At 50.4% G+C, this 15572-nt stretch overlaps 1 protein-coding gene across 1 annotated transcript in view; it reads left to right on the top strand.

Annotated features, from left to right (window-relative positions):
• The window catches only part of NECTIN1 (nectin cell adhesion molecule 1), a 108358-nt gene that overhangs the window by 43982 nt on the left and 48804 nt on the right, over positions 1–15572 (top strand). Inside the window, 5 exon segments of the mRNA XM_041125279.1 lie at positions 4607–4957; positions 5657–5959; positions 6390–6507; positions 10698–10785; positions 10787–10850. Of these exon segments, the coding sequence (XP_040981213.1) occupies positions 4607–4957; positions 5657–5959; positions 6390–6507; positions 10698–10785; positions 10787–10850 (924 nt within the window).

The following is a 15572-nucleotide window of genomic DNA, read 5'->3' as shown; positions in this document are numbered from 1 at the left end:
GAGTAGGATCTCAGAGGTCTCCACTAATGAGGTCTTGGCACCAACATGTCTTTGGCACTCAGCTGGGCCTTTTTTACTGCTTTTGGTCCTTAACAAAAAATTAACACCAAAAACCTAATGAGTAAAACACATCTCAGCAAGCTTCAACCTATATAGCTAATCCTTCCTCGTGTGCTGGCTGCCCCCTGGGAGGTGTCAGAGTGGATTGGTGGGCACTGGAAGATCTGGCGTAGGAACTGATGATGGCAGGATGTATCCCAAGCCTTTTCTCTGCCGTACCGACCACACACATCATTCAGCAAAGAAAAAGCAAGGCGAACCCCAGCACTGCACATGCACACACACATCCTGCTTAATATGTTCAAGCCTCTCCAGAGGCTGATTAGTGATTTTATTTTCTCCTCCTCTCCCAGCCTTGCACGCTCATTGCCATCAATTATCTATGCATTTGCTGTGATGAATTATTGAGTGTATAACGGGGAGAGGGAAGACCTGCCATCCCAGCTCAGTCACCTTGCAAACAAAAGCTCCCCAGAGCATGACGGCCGCTAGCTTGCCCTCTGGCTTCTGATTTAGGATGGGGAGCATGGGAAGCCGATCCCGCGACTTGCAAAACCCCTTTACTCCCTCTGCTCCCCTTCCTCATCATTGCCGTTGAGGTGTGGGTGTTATTGCCATGGTACGGAGCAGAGCAATGGGTGCATTATTTCCCTGATGAGAGGCTTGGAGGAGCGGAACGTGAAGAGTTTACCCTGTCTTGCAAAACAGCCACGAGTTACTCAGTCACCTGGAAAGGAAACACGATTTCCGCAGAGTGTTTGGGGTTTTTGGGGGTATTTTTTGTTTGTTTTGCTTTGTTATTTCTTCTGCTGTTTTTTTTTTTCCCCTTTTCCCCTGAAGCCTCTAGAAAGTTTGGAATGTGTTTTTGTTAAAGCTGCTACATGCAGGGGCCTGAATTCCAGCTTTAGCAGCGTTTTGTTGTTGGCAAACAGTCCTCAGCTGGCATCAGCTTTTTCCCTAGACGAAAGTCTGACTCTTTACACCTGGGCAGAGGAGGGTTCTGCAGGGCCATTCTGGGGTCCGGTTCAGGGTCAAATTCATCAGCACCAAAGTCTGCTTTTTCTCCAATTTGTGTCCAGGTGCAGTCTGCACTGATGCATAACTCCCGTGGCCGGGGTGGGGTAGAAGGGGGAGCGTAGAACTGGGAATCGTTACTACTACTTAAGGTCAAGAAAAATAACTTGATTTTTAAAAGGGTCATTCATTAATTTGCAGGGAAATCATAGCGTAAAGAAAGGGCATAGTAATGATGAAGTGAGGGATTGGGTTGATCTCTCTCGTGATATATATCACATTCTCTGCCAGGTTGGCTGACAATATCTTTATTTAAGGGGCACATCTTAGGTGCCCATCCCTGGGCAGTGGTGGCCTTCAGCCTGGCGTAGCCTCCTGCGTGCCGTGCTCCTCGTCCGCATGCCCTGCTAGGAAGAGACCGTCCTGTCCTCCCAGCTGCCCTGCAAGGGCAACTCCGAGGAGAGGCTGGTGGCTTTCCGTCCTCTCCTCTCCGGGGTTTGGCTCATCTCTTGCTTTTCTGGCGCTGCCAGGAGGTGCTGGGCCACGGCTTCCTGCTGTCGCGAACAGGGCCTCTTTTACTGGGATGTCGAAAGCCTGGTTCAAAGGGAACCGCCGAGGCCTGTGGGGGGTCAGGGAGCTTGTGTGGGAGCGGAGCCAGCCGAGCCATCGCCCCAGCCCCAGGCAGGCTCTGCTCGGGGGGCATGGGCCCTTCATGAAAGAGGTGGGGACTGGTGCTGATGAATCCGCTCTCCTCCAGCCTTGGGAGAAAGAGGGAGTGCTGAGCACACCTACAGCCAGGCAGCCGTGAGATGGGCGGCAGGTTGTTCCCAGGGCCTTTGCTACGTGATTGCTTTTGCTCCCTGGCAAGCTCCCACACGCTTTGCAAGGCTCTAAAGACTTCAGAGCCAGACTGCTTGGCAAAGCTGTTGCTCACCTCCGCGGGTGTGGGCAATTCTGCAAGAGGCTCTCTCACCTCCGGGGTAGAAGGAGCAGCATATGCTGCAAAGCATGTTGGAGACATCTCCCCCCTCCCCATCCACCCGTTCTTTCCTCAAATCCCAGCATAGCATTATCTAAACCCAGCCCCGCTCTGCACCCGGCGCTCTCATTTCATCAGGCAGGCTGTTGTGGGCCACGGGGTCCCACAGGGCACAGGCCAGACCGGTGTCAGAAAAGTCTTTCACTGTGTCTTACTGCCTGGACATCCTTCTCCAGTAGGCCACTGCCTCCGGTTGGCATGGAAAAACATGGTCCAGCTGTGACTTTATCAGAGCAGGAACGTTCCTTCCCTCTGGTTTCTGGAGGGACATGCATGGCAAAAATGGCCCTGGCTACGCTGGGAGGGGGAAGGTGCAACCCTGCCAGCTCAGCTGACAGCCTCTAAGGACTTGATGGCTTCATGCGTGCAGGCACATGAGGGCACCGGTGCTTTCTGTGGCTGTAAGCAGTGCTGAAAAACATTCTTCAGCACCCAGCTGCAATGCTAGGGTGTGGGGCAAACCAGCGCTTGACTCAGGGAAGGGGGCAGGTTCACACAAAGCTCTAGAGACTGAGTTTCGGTCTTAACTGCTGATGACTGTGGTCAGCTGATGGCGTCTCATGGCCGGGCTGGATTGTTGAGGCTTGTCCTCAGGGTCACAGGCTTGGCACAGAGGGAAGGAGAAGGGGAGAAAGAAGAGGCTTAGATGAGATGTGGGGACTGAGATCAGGCTGAGTACAGCAGGCATGGAGTGAGGGGAAAACATGGGAGCGTGCCGAGAGGATGGTAAAGGCGGTGTTTGTGGGTGAGAAGACTTTTGTATGCCTGCACTTGCGTGTGTGTGAAACTGCAGGAAGGAGTCTTTTGCTCAGGTTCACATGTAGAAGTCACAGGGCACATCTACTGGGGACTGTGGGGGTTAAGACTGAGTTCCTTTTGGCCTTGCACAGGGAGCCCGTTCTTCCCCTGGAAGAACAGTGTGGGGGTGACATCTCAGAAATGCTCTGTCCCCTCAGTTAGAAGATGCTGTCCTGTTTCTCTTGCTATGGGTTTTTTTCTTTCCCCAGCTTCTCTGTCTTTCATTACGCTTTCATGTTCCTCACTCTTTGTACATCTTTCTTTTTTTATTACCCCTTTCTTTCCTTTACTCTCAGGCTCCCAGCATACATCCAGTTTCAGATTCTGCCAGAAGCAGTGAGCAAAACCTGCTTTTCTTGTTCTTACCACCTTGCTTCTCTGTTGTATTTATCATATAAATACTGGCTGTATAATTACCAGAGCATTATCTCTAAACATACAGATTAGGGAAAGACACAGTGGCAGCCAAAGATGAATTTCAGGGTCGGCCTGGTGGGAGACATTTTTCTCCAGCTGTAAGGGGAGGAATCAACTGAGACAGAATAGCAGTCATGAGCACCAGCCACCACTTTTCCCAAGCATGTTTCATCTTTACTCCACAGAATCAAGATGGAAGGTTCCTAAATGCCGCCACTTCTGGGGTTAAAAAAAGGCCACAGAAATTATCTAGATCATGCAGGTAGATCGTGCAAGGTATATAGGCACTGCTGTAAATCTATTCTTATATGGGAACTATTCATAGAATCGTAGAATGGTTTGGGTTGGAAGGGACCTTAAAGATCACCTAGTTCCACCCCCCCTGCCATGGGCAGGGACACCTTCCACTAGACCAGGTTGCTCAAAGTCCCATCCAACCTGGCCTTGAACACTGCCAGGGATGGGGCATCCACAACCTCTCTGGGCAACCCGTGCCAGTGCCTCACCACCCTCACAGTGAAGAACTTCTTCCTTACAGCTAACCTAAATCTACCCTCTTTCAGTTTAAAGCCATTACCTCTTGTCCTGTCCCCTTATAAAAAAATCCCTCTCCAGCTTTCTTGTAGGCCCCCTTTAGGTACCAAAAGGCTGCTATAAGGTCTCCCTGCAGCCTTCTCTTCTCCAGACTGAACAACCCCAACTCTTTCAGCCTGTCTTCATAGGAGAGATGCTGCAGCTATTGCTACTCTGAAATCAGGGCTGAGTCTTTGCAGCTCATTTAATTACTGATGCATTTCCAATAGGATTAAATGGATGTCTGAGTGTGTGTTAGCATATGTTAGGACATGCTATGGTGATAAATATCAGTGCTTTCATATGCCTCCAGATACGCATGCTCTGTATATTTACAATAACTGATTTACTGTCATCCAAAGTTGAAGACAAAAGGAAGGGAAGTATTATTGATCCAACCTTGTGCCTTTTGGTGATCATGAGTCCTAGGCTGGCTGCAGAGCATTAGGGCTGGTCGTAGTGAAGTGTGAACACCAATTGTGGGAAGGAAGGTGTTTATGAACAGGAATGGAGCTGCAGGTGGATGCAGGTAGTTGCAGAAGGTACTGAGTGCCTGTAGCCATAGACTGCTCTTGTATCAGCCATGCCAAGAAGCAGCAAATGGAATAAATAAAGGAGTTCATGGGCCTGATGTCCAAGAACCATTGTTTTTCTCTCTTCCTCTGAGAAGTACACGTATATTCATGTCTTTCCATTTTATTGCAGGGCTGCAAGCTCAGACTGTCTTAGTCAATGACACAGTCTCGGGATTTATCGGGACAGATGTGGTCCTGCACTGCAGCTTCACCAATCCGCTCCCCAATGTGAAGATCACGCAGGTCACGTGGCAGAAAGCCACCAATGGCTCCAAGCAGAATGTGGCCATCTATAACCCTGCCATGGGGGTCTCCATCCTCTCTCCCTACAAAGAGCGAGTGACTTTCCGGAATCCTTCCTTCAAAGATGGCACCATTCAGCTCTCTCGGCTAGAGCTGGAGGATGAGGGAGTTTACATCTGTGAGTTTGCTACCTTCCCAACTGGCAACCGGGAAAGTCAACTGAACCTCACTGTGCTGGGTAAGATACTGGACAAGCTTTGTAGTGTGAACCATTGCCTCCAGTTAAACAGATCTTGAGGAACCTGACAGTCATGTCCTGGGAGCTCAGGGCAAAGGTGAATCTCGGAGGTAAATTTTACCTATGATGATCTTTCAAGTTGACTGTAAAGAGGTGAAGAGCAGGGAACCCAAGGTAGGTGGTTCACTGAGCTAGCATAGGAATGCCTCTTCCTCTTTCAAAGCCTCAATTCCGCTATCGCTTAATGCAGATGCAATAACAGTGACCTGTTCCCTAAGGGAGTGGTGAGTTTTAATGAGCTGGTGGCTGTCAAGTGAACAGAGAGAAAAGACAACAGAGAGATCCTAAGCACAAGTAGAGCTTGTCCATGGAGCTTAGGGTTGTGAGCGAATAGAACCCACCCAAGGTCTGCACGATTCATTTGCTCTCCAATTTTGGCTTCTCGTTCTAACATAGGGCTGAAAACCTATGGCAGGAAAGGATTGACTTTCCATCATGTATCTGTGCATCTAGGGCACCTCCACCATTCTCTCCCCAGAGTAGGTTGCTGGCAATTTGCGGCAGCTCTGGATTCACCACAAGGTCTGTCACAGGCTCAGTGGTGCTAGATGGCTCTAGGGTTGTAGTAGAGAGGGTAGCATTGCTTTTCTAACCATACCTTTTTCTCCTCCTCCTCCTCCTTTTTACGCTTCCTTGCAGCCAAGCCCACAAATCGGATGGAGGGCACCAAGCGGCCACTTATTGCTAAGTCTGGCAGGACAGAAAAGATCTTGGTAGCTACCTGCACCTCCTCTAATGGGAAGCCCCCCAGCACTGTCACCTGGGACACCAAGCTCAAAGGGGAAGCAGAGTTTCAGGAGATCCGGAATAGCAATGGCACCATCACAGTCATCAGCCGGTACCGACTGGTGCCGAGCCGGGAAGCCCACCGGCAGCAGCTAATGTGCGTGGTCAATTACCAGCTGGACCGCTTCACCGATAGCATGACCCTCAACGTGCAGTGTAAGTGAGCATGGATAGGGCTGGAGAGCAGTGCTCCGTGGTCAGTCCCAGGGGTGGGTGATAAAGTTTGGCAAAAGAGGAGTTTTCTGAAGGGAATATGTTGGTCTGGTGGAGGCGCTGAAGTAGGGGGCTGCTCTCTTTTTCTGGAGAGTGAAAACTGAAGTGATCATGGAATAATCATATGCTTTCTCTTTTTCACACCTTCTTTCTCTTTGCCCCTGCCACGTCCCTTGGTTCCTGCCCTTCTCTCTCTCCTTCATTCACCCTCTCTCACATTCCTTGTCCCATCATCTTTCCCACGTTGCAATCTCTCTCCTTCTCCCACCCCTGCCCCCTCACCTCTTCCTATTTCATTTTCTCCCTCTTGCTTTTCCATAACTCTTTCCTCTCCTTTTCCATCCTGCTTTTCTATCTTTTTCGTCCCCTGCAGATGAGCCAGAAGTCACTATTGAGGGCTTTGATGGCAACTGGTTTCTCAACCGGAAGGATGTGAAGCTGATATGCAAATCTGATGCCAACCCCCCAGCTCACACCTATGAATGGAAGCTGTAAGTGCCTACAATGCTTCTGCTCTCAGCAGCACATATGATCTTCGAACAGGGCCAAGGAGTCTCTGTAGAAACCTCAGTCACCCTCTGGTCAGTTAGGGCCCAGTCCCATTACTGTCAGTGGTGTCACTCCAAGGTAAAACCTGTGCATGTGAGGGGAGAGCTGGACACTTGTAGTTGCTGGAGCTGTGCTCCTGCAGAATGCTCAGAGCTGATTCTGGTTCCCTGGCACAGCTCTGCCAGGAGGCCTTCGTTGCACAGGGACCGGAACTAATTTCTTTATTTGCAAACCAGGGAAGCTGCTGTCTCAGCCTTGGCCTTTCTGGCTCACCCCCTCCTGTGCTGGCCATCCTCTGAAGCTGAGCTTGTCAGATCCCAAACAAGGCTTGCTGCCCTGCCAGCCCTGTCTAGAGGGCAGCCTGTGCTTTAGAGGCAGGCAATGCGGTGTTTGAAGCAACTAGGGCGATGGACTTGTTTTGGGTGGGTGGGCTTTATCTGAATTTTCCCGTGGCCTATGGCCCCAGCTGACAGAGCTGGGGCTAGCATTTTAGTTGAGCCACACAGAGCCATCTCACCTTGCGATGGACAGGGGTTAGTCCTTGTCTTTCAGCTGGGTCTTCCCCTAGTGTCTTCCAGTTCAGTCTCAGGAGGGAAGTGCAGTGGGTAAGAATCATACACACACCCCCTCTACCGCGCTGGGATGGAGCTTGCCACCAGCGCAGTGCAGCCTCAATACCCACGATAACTTCCTGTCCTCACTTCACTGGAATAATATTCTGCCCTGGTGATGTGAACCAGCTGAGATATGACAAGGTGAATAATTTGCCCAGCACCACTAAGTGCTTCAGTAGCAGAGCTGGAAAAGAACCCAGGATTTCCCTTCCTTCAAGGGGCACAAAATTTGTCTGCGTGTGAGAAAACCTTTCACTGGAATCAGCCCCAGCTGTAAGCAGGAGCTCCCCTTTGGAGCACTCATCCCCACATGACTGACATTAAACAGAAGCAATTCCTTGTCCTCCAGGGCTTCAGCTTTTGGCTGAACACACTAAAGGGACTGAAAAGTGAGCAAGGGGTGTCTGGGGAGTCGGATGGGAATTGATGCAACCCGATGTGGTTCTCTCTCCGTCTCTATTCTATAAGCACTCATGTAGCTTTAAAAAAGAAAGATCAAATGGATCCTTTCTTCTTTTCAGCTGGCATTTGTCATGAGGAAAGAGGCTCTCAAAATGGCTTTGCAAGGAGCTAGGCATATTCTCTCTCATTTTGCTTCCCACATCAAACTGTTCACAGTGAAAGTCTGAAGAGGATTGTTTTTCTTGCCTTTTTTCTAGTTCTCATCCCCAGCTCTCTCCCTCTGTTGGTTCTGCCAGTTCGACTTAAACTCCGAGGGGACTCTCTGGGTTCCTCACAACATTGCCAGGAATGTGTTAGAGGCAAAGATAGCCCTTGTGGCACCCAAGGCAGAAGAGATCCCAGTTTAGGCTATCTCTGTGTAGCAGAGCTGCCGAGTTGAGCTTAAGCGAGCCTTTTGAGATGGAGCTGGGGACAGGAGGCAGGTTTTCTCTCTGCTTTTGGGCAAGTCATTTCATCCCTTTGTTCTGGTATTGTTCACATGCGGGGCTGGAGGCTGGGCGCTTTCTGAGCTCCTGGGCATCAGGTTCTCCATGGCAGGAGCTCTGTCGCTGTGTATAGACACAGCCAGCAGCATAAGCGTCCCCTGATCTCTGTTGGGGCAATCTGCTCCTGCTGTGATAGTAATGCTGAAGGCAGGCTGCGAGCTGAAGCACGGGGTAACCAGGTGCCAAACATCTCAGCCAGGTGATGTTTCTGTAGCCCAGGGCAGGAAAGAGGGTTAGTTACCAACGAGGCTCAAACACAATAGGGAATGCAGGTGTCAGGGCTGAGCATGGCGCTGCATGACCGAGTCTGAGTATTTTGTGTCATTTGCACACCTGCTTTACACACTGCGCTGGTAATAAATTCATCTCTGGCAGAAACGGTTCTTGAGAACAGCACGTCTTTAAGCCAGGCATTGAGTTGGTCCCTCTGTGCTTGTGTGATTGATGATTTATTTTTTTTTAACACTGGAAAGAGTTGTTTTCCTGTGGATTCTCTGTGAGCTGTGTATATGTCCATTTGTCTGTCTTTAGCCTGCAAGTGCTTTTTGAGTTACAGCTAAGGGGCTGGGAGCATCAATACTTTGCTTTGAGAAGGAACTGTGGGGAGAAAAATGGAGAGAGAGAAAGCATGGAATTAAAGAGTACAGGTTTCTGAACCCGATAGCGCTTCAGTCCGATTCCCCAGCCTCTCCCTTTTTGCACACTTTGTGGGTCAGTTAGGACTGAGTATAGGATTATTGACCTGAGCAGATGGAAAGGAAAGATGGAGTGCAGCTGAAGGTAAGGAGAATGGAGGCAGAAGAAGAGGGAAGTAGAGAGTGAGAGAGAGCAAGTGAGACTGGGGGAAATAGAAGCAGAAAGGGAGGAGGAAGAAAAAGCTGGGGTACAGAGTTGCCCCCTGGCTCTTTCAGCCCAGTCTCCTGCTCTCCCATTCTTGGCCCCAGGCTGCCTGTGAGTGGGGCCCTGCAAGAAAGAGGCAAACAAAGCAGGCGGGATGAAAGCCTGATAAATAACTGTACTGCAGCCAGCCACCGAGATATGTGGCGCATGTGTGTGTAGGGAGGTAAGAAATGGGAATAAGATCCATGGCCATCCCCTTCCTTCCCACAGTGCCACTTTGGTAATATTAAACTGATTCCTCATTTCTTTGGCTGGGTAGCCAGAGAAATAGCCACCAGCATCTTTGGTTTATCCATGTGCTTGTATGTGCCTCTTCCCCTTCCTGGGGCTCAGGAAGCAATTACTGCTGATGATGTTTTGCTCCTGCCTGGAATGTAAAAAACAGCCATGCTTTCCTCTCCTCTCATTTGGATCATGATGAGCAACAGTCAGGGGAGCTGTTAGAGGAAGCAATAGCCTTCTTTAGCATCCCACACCACAGTTTTTGGATGTGCCCTTGTCTTTGTAGATTCAGGGCCCTATAGGCAGAGGACCCAACGTTAGGCTATTCTATTCTTCCATCAGCTTTGGGATCATTGGCTTGATGTGACTGGGAAGGACTAATGTGTTTGCTATACATATGTGCCTATGTGTATATGTAGATATGAAAAATATGTGCGTGTGCATTTAGGCACTTCTTTACAAACCTAATTATACCCCCATTATTCCCTTTTGTTTCTTACAAATTGCTGACAATATGTGCACATTTTTGTTGGGAGGAGGGGAAAGAATTACTTGAGTAATTTTTAATTGCCTAAGAGAAGTAATTACTTTACTTTGCTTCAGTAATTAAGAATAACCAGGCCATGTGTGTCTTTTCCTAACACACAGGGGTTTTTTTTATTTTTTATCTGCCTTTGTTCATTTATTCTGTGTATCTCTAGACTTAGTTTAGCATTATTGCAGTTTCACACTTATCTGACTATAATGACATAGGCGAGTCATAGATGGCAGGGCTCTAAATCAGCACTGCTTTACTCCAGCTTGAGTTGCAATTAACACTGGCTCATCAGCTGCACAGGAGAGTTACACAGGCAGGAAATAGGAGTAAAGCAAGGTCAAGCTGGTGTCCCATTCCTGTGTTTTCCATCAAATGGAAAGCCAGGGATGGAGGAACACCCTGAAGATGAGCCTGCTAGAGGTGAGACACCTGAAACAAAAGAGTGACCTGGCCATCTTACCCTAAGCTTGTACCTGCTCGGGGATTGTGCTGGAAAATGAACCGCTTTAAGGCTCTTAGTCTGTTTTCTGGATAGGAGAGAACATAAAGTGAAAATGTTCCACATCCCGTTAGCCAAATCCAGGGGGCTGTGTGTGACCCAAATATGTGCAATCTCCCTTGTGATCACAGAGAAGGGGAAAAAAACCCACAATCCATGTAAAGAACCTGATTCTCATCATGCAGTGGATTTACCCTGGAGACACTCTACTGACTCTTTCCTGTAATGCTGCTGTCTGAGGGTTTGGTTTCAAGGCTGACTACATTAATGGGTATTTTCCAGTCAGCACCACTAGGTTCTGGACCTGCCCAATGGCAAGCGCAGAACCAGCATGTCAGTGTCACCTCTGCAATACTGCTTGACCCTACTGAGTATCATCTCTGGGCTCAACCATGATCTTTGTTTCCCCTAGGCCAAATGGGACTCTGCCAGGGAGCGTGGAAATCCAGAACAATACCATCTACTTTAAAGGGCCTGTCTCCTACAGCGTGGCTGGCACCCTACATCTGTGAGGCCTCCAACGCCATTGGTACACGGTCGGGCTTGGTGGAAGTCAATGTCACAGGTAGGAAAACACTTGGTGTGCTTTGAAAGACCGAAGAGGAGGAGGAGGAGGTGGGGAGAGGAGAGTGTGAGCGGCTGACAAATGATGATGTAACTGATGATGTCAGTTACATCTCCTTAACATCTGTCTGAGTCACCAGTGTCTCCTTCTAGGGGTGGGGAGTTTCATGATGCAAAGGGAGCAGTAAAGTTCTTTGCTTTGCACTGGTTTTGCACTGGTTTGCCTTGGATTTTTTTCTCCTTTCCTCTTGTTGTCTTTTCCTTTCTTACACCAAGATACGTTCAATTTGTTTCCCCCTTGTCTTCTGCTCTGGATTCAGAGAGATCATTGGACGTGTTAAAAGCGAAGACATGTCAAGGAGATATTTGTTAGAGGGTAGAAGAAGGAGTAGGATGAGGATATAGACTGCCACTGAGGCAGTAAAGCATGAGATGGATGAGTCATTTGTTCAGGATGATGTTTGGTGTTTCTGATGTTAGGCAGTTCTCATGATTTTTCATTTGTGCTCCTTCCAATGCCATGTTGGTCTGTGCACTTGCTCACCCGGCTGCCACAGGTTACTGAGAGGCTGTGAGCACTTGAGTAGCTTTGTCAGGGCTCCAGAAATGAATAACATCACAGGACGCAGGCAATGGGAAGTGATGCTGTGTGATGTCATATGAGACAGAAGGAATTTGATGACTTGCAAATCAGTGTAGCCACAGGAGTGAGGAGAAGACATGTGGATATGCTTAGGTAGTGTCAGGGAGAGAAAGTGATGTCAAGAAGTAGGTTAAAGAGAAGAAATAACATATGGCAATAGCCTGATTTCAGAGACACAAAGTTATATTGCAAGGCATCACCAAAGGGGAAAAGTGGCTTTTGGTGCTTTGAGAGCGGGGAAGGCAAGTTTACCGCATTTCTTTGGGGTAAAAGGAGCAATTGGTTTTATCAGTGGGTTAATGACAGGCAGTGACCAGCATTTGTGGGTCTCATGAGAGAGATGGAAGTACCTCTTGCAGTAGTGAGTTGGAGCACTGTCACACTGCAATAAGCTCCGGGCTCTCGGGGGACAGAGGAGGGAGTGACCATCTGATGAAGCAGCACCGCCTGCCTGGGAGACATGCCTGGCAGCTGGGACTACTTGCCGAGGCTCTCCTCTGGCCCCCCAGCTGGCCAGTAGCACTGTGGGGGCTCCGCGCTGGTCTCCTTTCGGTGCTCCCCCTACACCCCAGCATAGGACCATTGCCAGGTGGGCAGGCAGCACAAACCACGGCATATGGCCACTTTTCCAACTGGGCTCAAGGCAGGGACCGTGGGGTGTTGTAGATCCAGACCTGCTCTCTCTGGGGAGAGCGGCGGGACTGTGACTGCAGCCAGGTGAGCTGGAGAGCAGCAGGCTTCCTGCATCCTGCAAATACCACAGACAGCACAGGTCCCTACAAGCTGGATGGGCAATGAGGCACACTGGGGGTTCCCAAGGTGTGGGAAATAAAGGACAAGTTCCCCAGGGTTGTTAGCCCTTCCTGCTGTCCAGACTGAGGCAAATCAGAGCACCCGCTGTTCTGATAGCAGGCCACCTCTCTGAGCCACCCCAGTCCTTGAAGAGTTGTCTAACCTGAGAGTGATGAAATGGGCTTCTCAGAGGGGCCGAGCTCCAGCCCCCTCCACCTGCCCTCTACAGTGGTAAGTGCTGAGCAAGGGTAAAGACGAGGCCCGGGCAGCTGACCTCCTGAAATTAGCAATAACACTGTTTGGCACCCTCACCACCTCAGCTCCCCTCTTCTGTAACATGGGTAAACCAGGCTAATCTTCCTCTATCCAAGTGCTTGGAGGTCAATGGATGGGATGTGCTAATTAGATGCTAATTACCAACTATTTATTTATGATCATTATCACTGTAGCAGGCCTTTAATTCACACCTCCTGTCCTGGATCCTTGCCTGCTGAGTTGTTCCCAGTATATGCTTTTCTCTGGGGGATTTTTCATTTGCCAGTGAAAGGCACCACAAGAACAAAGCTCTTTCTTTGTTCAGGACAGACGTGGAGCAGCACCCGCCCTGCCCAGCCCTGCCCAACCGCCCGAAGCTGGGGGAAGGTCATGGCCAAAATCTGTTCAGCCGCTGGCCATTTTATGGGAGTTGCCACCGAAGGCACTGTGTTTCTGGGACAGTGCAGGCAACTGCCTGGTACAAACTGAGCAGACTCGCTTCCCATTGGCAAGAGAAAACCATCCTACTTAGTAACAAGCACCTTGGGTCACATATGAAAGGGTGATCGGAGGGAAAAAGCCTGCAAACTCAGTCCCCAGTCGCAGAGAAAGAGGTGGGATGGGTATTGCAGAAGACAACTTGGGAACAGGCTCTCTTCACCGTGTCTCATTTTCCAATTCTGCATAGCCTGTATGTCCATTTCTTGGTGGTGTTCTGTCTACCCAGCCACCCAGTATCTCTTGAGGTGTCAGGACACGTGTTCCCAAACACCAGATACAGCTCTCTCTTCATATTTCCTGCTGCCACCTGCCAGGATTTTGTCTATCTCAGCACCACAATAGCATCGCAGCCTGGGTGGGCTGCACTGACTCGCCTGCACGGGCACGGGCTCCTCTAGGGACGAGGATCTGTGGGTTCCCCGTCCGGGGTTTGGTTAATGTCTCCCTTCCTGATGGTTTTTCAGGGGACTGGTAGAGCATTGTTCACATGCTCGATCAGCGCAGTGCTGGCAAGGGAAGCGGGGACTGGCAGGATTTCTGGGGAATGACTTTGGGTTGATGTCTGCCTGCCTACAATCTCAATTTATTCCCAAAGATCCGAATTGTGGGGTTGAGGTTAAATGAGAGGGAAAGAAGGGCACACCCACAGCTGTCCCGTTAGGAGGGATTAGCAGCCAACCCGTTAGGCCAGGCCTCCGCCACATAAAAAATCCACTTTTAATAATTCATGGAATCTGAATATGTTTATCCAGTTCTCCCTAAGGACCGATTAGGCCAGTGCTGGGGAGGGCTCAGCCGTCTTCGCTCAGCTATTACAGGTACATTTGTTTGGGTCTTGCAGGCAATTTAGGGATTGTCAGTGGACCACGAAACCTCTTTCAAGAGCTGCATGCAATAAATGGAGTTCAATCTAGTGAGCAGCCAGCCTTGGGAGAAAAAAAACCAGAAGGCTGATGCAGAGAAAGCCCTGCAGCGGCTTTTCCCCCTCCCGTCTCCCTGCGTACAGGCATCCCTCCTCCTGCTACCCAGCATCCTTCCTCCCAGCCCCAGAGAGGAGGAGTGCAGGGCTAGTTCAGCCCCCTCATGGGGAGGGTGATTTGTTCAGGGGGAGAAGGCTGAACGCTTCTATTAGAGTTATAGCGCATTAAAGAGATTGATAAGTGGAAATTTAATATTTTATTCCAGCAATCTGTTCCTATAATAGCTTCTCCTGCCTTGCAGGACCTTTGTCAGTCGCAGCCAAGCCATGTAGTGTGACATGTAACTATTTATTACAGGCAGTTGGGTGACATAATAAAAGGCTGTGGTTATGGACTGCATGCGTGTCCCTGCGTGCCTGCACACGGGTGTGGTGGTCCTGCACAGAGAGCTGGTCGTGTACATAAACACATAATGCGTGACCCTGATCTGCATCCTGGCATGCAAATGGGCCTCCCAAACCTGCATGCCTGCACAGGGACGTCCTGCTGCGCAGTCATGCGTGCATGCAGGACGCAAGAGCATCAGTGCATTGGCATATGTGAATATGCATGTATTTATGAACATGTGCTTAGCTGTATGGGCTGGCGTGCAGCAGTGCATGTACATACCCTGGCCCTTGTGCATGTGTGTACATATACATTTGTGTGGGTATGCAGGGGGACATTCATGCACTTGTGTGCTGGCTTCAGCCAGAGGAAACACAAGGAGAAAGATGTCGTTAAAACATCTCTTCTCCCTGTGGGCCTTCAAGCACCAGGCAAACATCAAAACCGAAGGAGGTTCACAGTGCTGGAGCTGGGGGAGCAGGGAGAGCAGAGCCTGTGCTGAGGCAGGGACTGCTATCAGCCTCTCTGCTGCAGGGCTCCCACCTGTTTCCCGAGGCCAGGAAGGGGTCTTCTCCTTCAGGATTCTGCAAGCTCCCCCGGATTTCCCGGAGACAGGACAAGATGTGCAGGTGCCCCAGGGACGGGCTGTGAGGACAGGAGGCTCTGTGCAGTTCCCTGCCCAGGGCTGTGCCAGCCTGCGGGCAGGCAGCTTTGCAGCCCTGGCCTTGGATGTGCTACAGGCTGTGGGGGAAGGAAAGGTTGGCAGGGGCTGACGGCCCCCCCCCCCCCCCCCCCCCGTTTGCTTGGCTTGCAGCAGGGAGTTATTTACACACCACCAGCAATCTTGTCCCAGCAAGGTCACTGCAAACAGCCTGTGGGGCTCACTGGAGCCCTCTGCCATGCGGCAGCAGGCCTTTGCTACGGGCTTAGAGCGCAAGAGAAAGCCCTTTCCGGGAAGCGTTAAATCCCAAGCCCAGAGCAGGTGCACCCAAAGCCCAGCTGCCGGCCAGGGTCATGCCATGCTGCGCCAGCAAGCGCTTGTGGCTGCTTTAGGTGGGAAGACGGGGCCGGGGACTAAAGAGGAGCAAGCCGGGGGTGGGGGGGGGTCCGTCTGATGCTAATCTTCCGGATGGCGGGTAGGAGCGTCTGCTGCATCCTGTCTGATGGCATCTGTGCCAGCGGCCCCTGCGGGAGCAGCGCTTGATTGACAAGCGATAGGTGACCT

Source organism: Aquila chrysaetos, chromosome 8 (genome assembly GCF_900496995.4).
Source record: "Aquila chrysaetos chrysaetos chromosome 8, bAquChr1.4, whole genome shotgun sequence".
Taxonomy (NCBI): Eukaryota; Metazoa; Chordata; class Aves; order Accipitriformes; family Accipitridae; genus Aquila; species Aquila chrysaetos.
This window is presented reverse-complemented; position numbering and strand designations above follow the sequence as displayed.